This window comes from Mustela erminea, chromosome 18 (assembly GCF_009829155.1).
Source record: "Mustela erminea isolate mMusErm1 chromosome 18, mMusErm1.Pri, whole genome shotgun sequence".
Taxonomy (NCBI): domain Eukaryota; kingdom Metazoa; phylum Chordata; class Mammalia; order Carnivora; family Mustelidae; genus Mustela; species Mustela erminea.
Genome location: NC_045631.1, coordinates 36,403,429 through 36,410,398, shown reverse-complemented (window position 1 = coordinate 36,410,398; position 6,970 = coordinate 36,403,429). Strand labels below are relative to the sequence as shown.

The following is a 6,970-nucleotide window of genomic DNA, read 5'->3' as shown; positions in this document are numbered from 1 at the left end:
ACAGAGAGAGAGACTAGGGAACTGGTGAGAAATACAGTCGGGGAGACACAGGACCAAATCAGAGACAAAGGAAATAGAAACACACACAGAGAAAAACAGACTCCAAGGGAGACAGTGATTCACAGAGGTGGGAAAACTAGCCAACACGCAGAGATGGAGAGGAACCGCTCGGAGACAGCGATGGGGGAGAACAAACAGGAGGACGGACCCGGAGGAATGGGGAGAGACAAGGAGAGGTTACAGAAGACGGACGGAGATGAGAACAGAGGCAAAAAGAAAGCGGTGAGAGAAAAAGGAAAAATAAAAGACATTAGAGGAGGAAGCCTGACCATCCCTACTAAGTTGGGGATCTTTTTCAGTGGCAAAGTCAGATTTGAGACGCGGTAGGGGATGCCTAAAAAGCTCTTCCTGCCGGGAGCCCTTCCTCGTCTCCCCCGGCCTGGGAACAGCACCCCCATCCACCATCTCCACTGCGCCTTCTCCCCAGGGGTCCGGGCCGCATCTCTCCTGCTCCGGCACGGGGTCCACACCTTTCCTCCGTGTTTGGACATCTGGATCTCACCCCGCGCCTATGACCCCCGAGGCGGCCTTCCACTCCTCCCACCAGTCAGCTCCCCTTGGGCGGGTGCTCAGGGAAACCCTAACTCGGGACCCAGTTTAGCGCAGCCCAGCTCCGTGGGAATCCGGCGTTGGGCGATGCTGCCACCTGCCGGCGGGACCCGGGAAGCACAGCGCGCCTTGGAGGGCTGGGGCGCGGCCGCTAAGGGTGGGAATCCGGCTCTCGCAGCCGGGACCGCCTCCGCGGGGTCTTTCCAGGAATCCGGATGGGCCTGCTGGGCCGCGCCCCTGCTCGCCTAGCTTCCGCTTTTCCCGCAGCTGCCGAGCCAGGGGGCAAGTCTCCGAGCCCTGGGCCTCAATTTCCCCTAGAGTCAAATAAAGGAAGTGTACGAACACATCCTCCCAGGATTGCAGGGGACCCTGGGGGGACACAAATGTACTAATGTTATGCTCCTGATATCAACCAAGCCGCCCTTCCCTCTCTTCTTGGCCAAAAAAAAAAAAGGTGATACCTCGCCCCCATACAATGCCTTCAATCCACTCCCGGGCCTCCCTCTCCCTCAACCTCTGTCCCCCGCAAGCCCAGATGGGAAGGGGTTTGAAGTGGACGGTTCGCTCTGCCCGCATCCTTTCCACTCCCGGCCCGGCCCAGCACTACCTCCCTCAAGCCCGGGGCCACTTAGGAGGGGAGGGGCGGGGGCGAGCAAGGAGTAGCTCGAGAACTGACCCCATTTTTTTTTTTTTTTTAAACCGGTTAACTTCTTCTACCTCCCCACTCGCAATACCCAAACCCGATCTTTTCCCCTCTCCTCCCCTCCTCCTCCCCCTTCCTGCCCCTAGTCCGGCCCTTCGCGGGTGCATAAGCTCCGCCCCCATCCCCAGGCGGGGCCCCATAGGTGGACAGACGTGGGAGAGGTCGCCGCCCCGCCTCTCCCCTCCTCCACCTACACACGGAAGCTCCTCGGCCCCCGTGCCAGGATGTCCGACACCTGGGTCCCCGGCCTCGTACCCACTTTGCTGTTCGGTCTGCTGACCGGCCCCCAACAGGTGAGCGCTTGGGAGGTGAAAGTATAGAACTTTCAGGGCCCTACCCTTGTGGGTCAGGGGCCTACTTCTGGAGCCCGGTCACCACCTTCCATTGTCAGGATTTCCTCGTGACCGAACGCAATTAGCGACTTCCTTTCTCTTTTTGCCGGGGAGGTGGATGTGGGGGCAGCCGGGGAGTCCCTGAGAAGGTCTGGGCTCTTGTCGCCTGCGGGGGGACCGTGTAGAGGGACCCCACCCCTGCCCACCACCGTCTGACACCTCGTGCCTCGCTGTGAGTGGGGACTTTGACCCTCCTATTAGCCAGGGCTTGTCCTTCCCGCTTCTTCCTGCCGCGTCAGAAAGCGGGAATTAGGGGGGCCTGCGGCCTGGATGCCTGGCCAGCCTGTCACCCTAACCCTGTTCCTCTAGTGCTCGGTGACCTTGGGGGAAGCTCTCGCCCTCTCTGGGACTGTGTCTGTTTGTGCCTTAGGGGAGAGAAGGCTCCTTCCACCCCTCCTGGGAGTAGCAGTAGGATTCCAGCCTGGGCAGGATTTGATCTGGCTGCTGGACCCAAGGCTGGCTTGACCTTTGAAATTAGTGATTCTGAGCAGGTCGCAGGGTTTATGCGCCCCCTCATTCCTCCTGTTCTCTGTTAAACTCCGAAAATGTTGTGGGAGATCTGTCCAGTCCTGGGATGGGAGATCATCCTGGCAACTGACATGGGCCTAGAATGGGAATTTTTCACTTCTACTAAAGAATGCCAGCGACATCCCGGGCTCCCTCCCCAGAACAGGGCACAGTCACACAAACGTGTTGCCTCATGGGGCTCTGCCCCCAAGCCCTGGAGCTCCTCCTCCTCAGCCGCCAGGCAAGCCGTGGGCGCCAGCCCTGGGCTGAGCATCCTCTTGATTCCTCCCAGCAACTTCAGGCGGCAGGGGGTGACAGGATCCCCGCTGCAGATGTCTGGAAGCTGAGGCTCCCAGGACCATGCTGATGCTCAGTGAAACTCAAAACTGAGCCACTTCAGACAAGATCATCCCAGTTTAAAGTGGGGGAAGAGAATTTGAGAGATCTACCCTCCCAAACACCAACTGAAGATTAATTTATTAAACCTGTTCGTTTTCTGTCCTTCTTAGTTGGGGCCTGGAGAGTGGGGAGAGACAGGGTCTGGAATCTGGAGAGGGAAGAGGGTACCCCCAAGTGCCTGGACCCCTTGGTCTGTCCCCAGCTCTGCAGGTGCCTCTGTGTGCTGTGAAGCTCCAGACCTCTCTGGGCCAGCCTTTGGGGGTTGATTCCTGCTCTAGTGCCCCGGGCCAAGGCTTATGGGAGGGAGGCTTCCGGAAGGACCTGAGCCCGGAATGGGGAATCAGCCCATGCGTTACTGGCTGTCAATTGGTTTTCTTGGCTTTACTGTCATTAGTATTTGAAAGGTGATTGAGTTATTTCAAGTCAAGGTATGAAGACTTCATAGTCTTGTTGCCAAGGTCGACATGTGTTTCTTATTGTGGTTCTTTGTCCCCCGAGGCTGGGGTGGAGTGACAGATAACCTCCCATTCCCTCCTCTGTTCCCACCCATGCATTCCCCCCCTCCGCCCTCCCTGCAGTCTGGAAGCAGCCTGGGAGCAAGGAGAAGGAAATGAAACCGGGTAATAAGTGAAGGCTCTTCCATTCATTCTGCGCATGTTGTGGCGGATGGGTTTTTCACCAGTGATGACAGGCCAAAATGACTGCCTTCCCGGAGTTTATATTCTTCTGATGAGACACCCAATGCACAAGACAAGGGGAAACTTAGAGTATACTAGATGTGGATAGGAGCGCTGCAGAAGAACGTGGTGGGGGTGCTGGCGGGGAGGAGATGGAGTTTTCAATAAGATGGTGGGGGGCAGGAGCCAGCTTTACAGATACCTGGGGTAAGACTGTTTCAGGCAAGGGTTTTACACATCATTGCTACTCCTGTGGTTAAATTCTGGACCCGTACCCGAGATACCCCCATAGAACTGGTGCAGAAGAGGAAGGGAGGGAGCTGGGCCCGGAGAGGAGGGTCTGGGTGGCTTCAAAGAGCAGGGAACCCCACCCCACCCCACCCCACCAGGCAGAGATCCGAAAGATGAATAGGGGTTTGGCTGATCGTGAAGGAGGAAGGCAAGAGGAAGAGGGCCTTCCCTGGTGTAAAACAGCCAGGAGTGTTCAGGGAACTCCCAGTGTGTGTGTGTGCGCGTGCAAGAGGGCAAAGAGGAGAGACTGGTTGCTGGGGGTCCAGGCACCAGGGACCACTGAAGGGGAGCCTCCAGCAAGGTTTTTGGTGATGGGATTGGCTGGGTAGGAACTTGGCCTGCGGTATGGGGAGTGATGGGATGAGAGGAGTTGCTGGTGCCCCTGATTGTAGATGAGGCATGGAAAGGAGATGGCCTGAAGGGGAGGTAAGAGGCGTGAGCTTACAGACCTGGGGGTGAGCGGGTGTGGTGCCGAGAGAAAGAGCTGGGGGTGCCCGGTGTCAGGTGGGGCTCGGGTCACAGATCTGGGAGGGTGCTGATCTACTGGGAACCTGCTGCAGGTTCTCAGGTACCGGGCAGCAGGTGGGTAGAGATGCCGCTGCCCGGTTTATGACCCCCCCAACCTCTGCCTCTTTTCTTCCACAGGCTGCTGCCAAATGTGGACTCTTCTTGTAAGTTTGGGGTTTGGGCTATAACTTCCAGTCTGGGGTGGAGACACCGCGAGTCGTCCTCTACTTGCCTTCATGGGGGTGGGGGGGGCAGAAAGTCACCTCGTTTGTCATGTTCACCCACTGCCTTTTTTGCGGAAGAGGGTTTCCCCGTTCCCCCCACTCCCCGCCCTCTTCCTCCAGCCAAGCGGGGCGGAGTCGCACTTATGGGCGTGTCTGAAGTCTAATCCCCGCCCCTCTTTCCGCCCTCTCTGGGTCTCAGGCAGTCTCTCCTTGGAGGGTACCCACCCCACCCCCGGGGAGTGGGACCGGCAAACCGCCTGTGCCCATCTTAAAACGTAAATACCCGAACGCCTGAGCGCAATGAGGAGGGGCTTAGGTCCTGAGCGGATGAATGTTTCCATCAAGTCAGCCCTGGAGGGGCGCCTGGGTGGTTCTATGGGTTAAGCCTCTGCCTTTGGATCAGGTCAAGATCTCAGGAGCCCTGAATCAGCAGGGAGCCTGCTTCCCCCATTCCCTCTGCCTGCCTCTCTACCTACTTATGATCTTCTCCCCCTGTGAAATAAAATCTTAAAAAAAAAAAAAAAAAAAAAAAAAAGTTAGCCTGGATGTTCCAGGAACACACACTCCTTTTCACCTCTTAGTCCATGGGCACCAAAGAGGGCTCTCCACAACACTCCGCCCCCCCACACCTGCCTGCTGAAGTCTATAGGACATTGATTACACCCATTTCGTAGATGAGGAGACTGAGACCCAGAAGGGAGTGAGACTTGGCACAAGTAGTGAGCCTAGAATCCAGCTCCTGAGTCCCAGCCCCAGATTCTTCCCCAGGGCCCCAGCAGGTCCTCTACTCCCCACCCTGCTGGGGGGTGGCTTGTGCCCAGAGGACATGGGTGAGTTTGGGGGAGTCTGGGATCTTCCTGCCACATTGGTACCAACAGTCTCTCTTTGCCCCCCTACCCTCCCCCCCCCCCCCCAGCACGTGCCCCAAAGGATTCAAGTGCTGTGGTGACAGCTGCTGCCAAGAATACGAGCTCTTCTCCAGTCCCCTGAGGTGAGCCCAGGACAGGCTCCTCTGGCATACCCATGGCGGGGGCACTGGGACTTCCTGCCCAAGGGGTGGTCTAGGTTGGGTGGGAGGGGCGGTGGGGACAGCCCAGGGACTCAGGGAGATGTCGGTGGTTCCTCACCCCAGGATCTTCGTCATCACCTTCCTCATCATCTTTCCCCTTTTGTGCATCTGCTGCCTGGCTAAGCGGTTCTGTCGCAGCTGTGGAGAACCAGAGCAGGACCCCCCAGTGGATCACCAGGGGCCCCCGGAGCCACCCTCCATTGCCCCCACAGAGAGGGTCAGGACGTCTGCCTTTGACCCCCCGCCCCCCTACAGCGAGGTGGGTGTCTCTGTCCCACTCCTTGCTCCATTCCTCAGCGGGCCTGACCTCCCTATTGTCCAGATTCTTAGAGCACCGGGGATAGCAAGGTCGTCCTTCACCACCAGGCCCCCGGACCTCGAGGGGGCTTTGCAACCACCATGGGGTTGCCCTTCTCCCTGGGAGGGATGCACAGCCAACACTTGGGTGGTGATGGCTGGTGCCAGGCCCTGAGAAGACTCTGTCCCTTCTTTCACTTGCAGATTATTCTGAAACCTGTCCTGCCCCCCATGGAGCCGCCCCCTCCCTACAGCTTCAGTCCCGAAGAATATGCCAGGGTGCCCAGGGGCATCAACAACCCAGCCTTCTGAGCCCCCCAGCCGCCTGCCTGCAGAGACTCCTGGGACTCCTGTGATGTCCCCACCTGTCCTGCCACGTCTCTGGCTGTTCCTGGTTTTAACTTATTGCTTTTCCTATCCCGGTTCCACCTCCGCTGCCTCTCTGGTCAGGAGCAGTGGTCTGGAGGGTCAGCATCTGCCCCACCCCCACCCCCAATCCCATGTCAGAGGCTGGCGGGAGGAGCATGTCAGGTACCTGACAGTGGGACGGGCTGTGCTGAGGTATGGAGAGGACCCTGTTTCTGGGGGATACAGACATCTTCGACTGGACAGCCAGCTCCGAGACCTTCTAGAGGGCACTCCTGTTCCTGGGAGACTTGACTACATCGGTTCTAGAGAAGACCCCATTGTGCCCCCCATAATCTGTGTACTCACTAAATTTTAACTGATTGTCACTGAGAGTCCGCCTCTGGCTGTGTGGGGAGGTAACTGGGGAGTGAGCCCACGTGCCGCTGGGGGGCTGGGGTGTGGGCAGGCCACTGAACCCCACATCCCACCATTGATTTGTCGATGATGTTCTTGCGCAGACAGTCCATCTGTGAACCACCCTCTGGGAGAGGATCTTTGCAGATGTTTTGACCCAGACCCAGGGCTTGATGCTAAAGAGCCTGGACCGGGAGCTGGGGGTGATGCGGGAGTGACTCTTCTTTTCTTCCCTATCCCGTCTCCCACTGCTCTGCCCAGGGGATGTGGCGCTCAGCTCCTGCCTTTCTCACCATGAGTATAGGGAGGGGGCTGGCCATCTGTGAGGCAGGGACTCGAGAGACCTTGACCTGCCCCACCCTGGAAGCTCCTGGAAGGAGGAGAGGAAAGGGCAGATTCGCCCTCTTCCAGCCCCATGTGTAGTTCCGGGCACTCCCACCTGAGCTTATCTGTGGGGTTAACCCCTAAGAGGAAAGAAGCATTTGTCGTTGCATCACGGGAGAGAGTCTTCGGGGGGCATGAGTCCTCATGGG

At 58.1% G+C, this 6,970-nt stretch overlaps 1 protein-coding gene across 1 annotated transcript; it reads left to right on the top strand.

Annotated features, from left to right (window-relative positions):
* The first annotated feature begins 1,440 nt into the window (after nt 1–1,440).
* TMEM92 (transmembrane protein 92) lies at nt 1,441–6,415 on the top strand. The gene is made up of 5 exons (XM_032321741.1): nt 1,441–1,605; nt 4,224–4,249; nt 5,226–5,300; nt 5,442–5,637; nt 5,880–6,415. Exons 1-5 carry the CDS (start codon nt 1,537–1,539, stop codon nt 5,985–5,987), a joined length of 474 nt encoding a protein of 157 aa, XP_032177632.1. The 5' UTR covers nt 1,441–1,536; the 3' UTR covers nt 5,988–6,415.
* Nucleotides 6,416–6,970: the final 555 nt, after the last annotated feature.

Excerpts from the sequence above, each read along its gene's own strand:
- TMEM92 (XM_032321741.1), top strand. The coding sequence starts at position 1,537 with ATGTCCGACACCTGGGTCCCCGGCCTCGTACCCACTTTGCTGTTCGGT. Across the intron at positions 5,301-5,441 it reads CTCTTCTCCAGTCCCCTGAG|GATCTTCGTCATCACCTTCC; the intron begins GTGAGCCCAGGA and ends TCCTCACCCCAG. Across the intron at positions 5,638-5,879 it reads CCCCGCCCCCCTACAGCGAG|ATTATTCTGAAACCTGTCCT; the intron begins GTGGGTGTCTCT and ends TTTCACTTGCAG.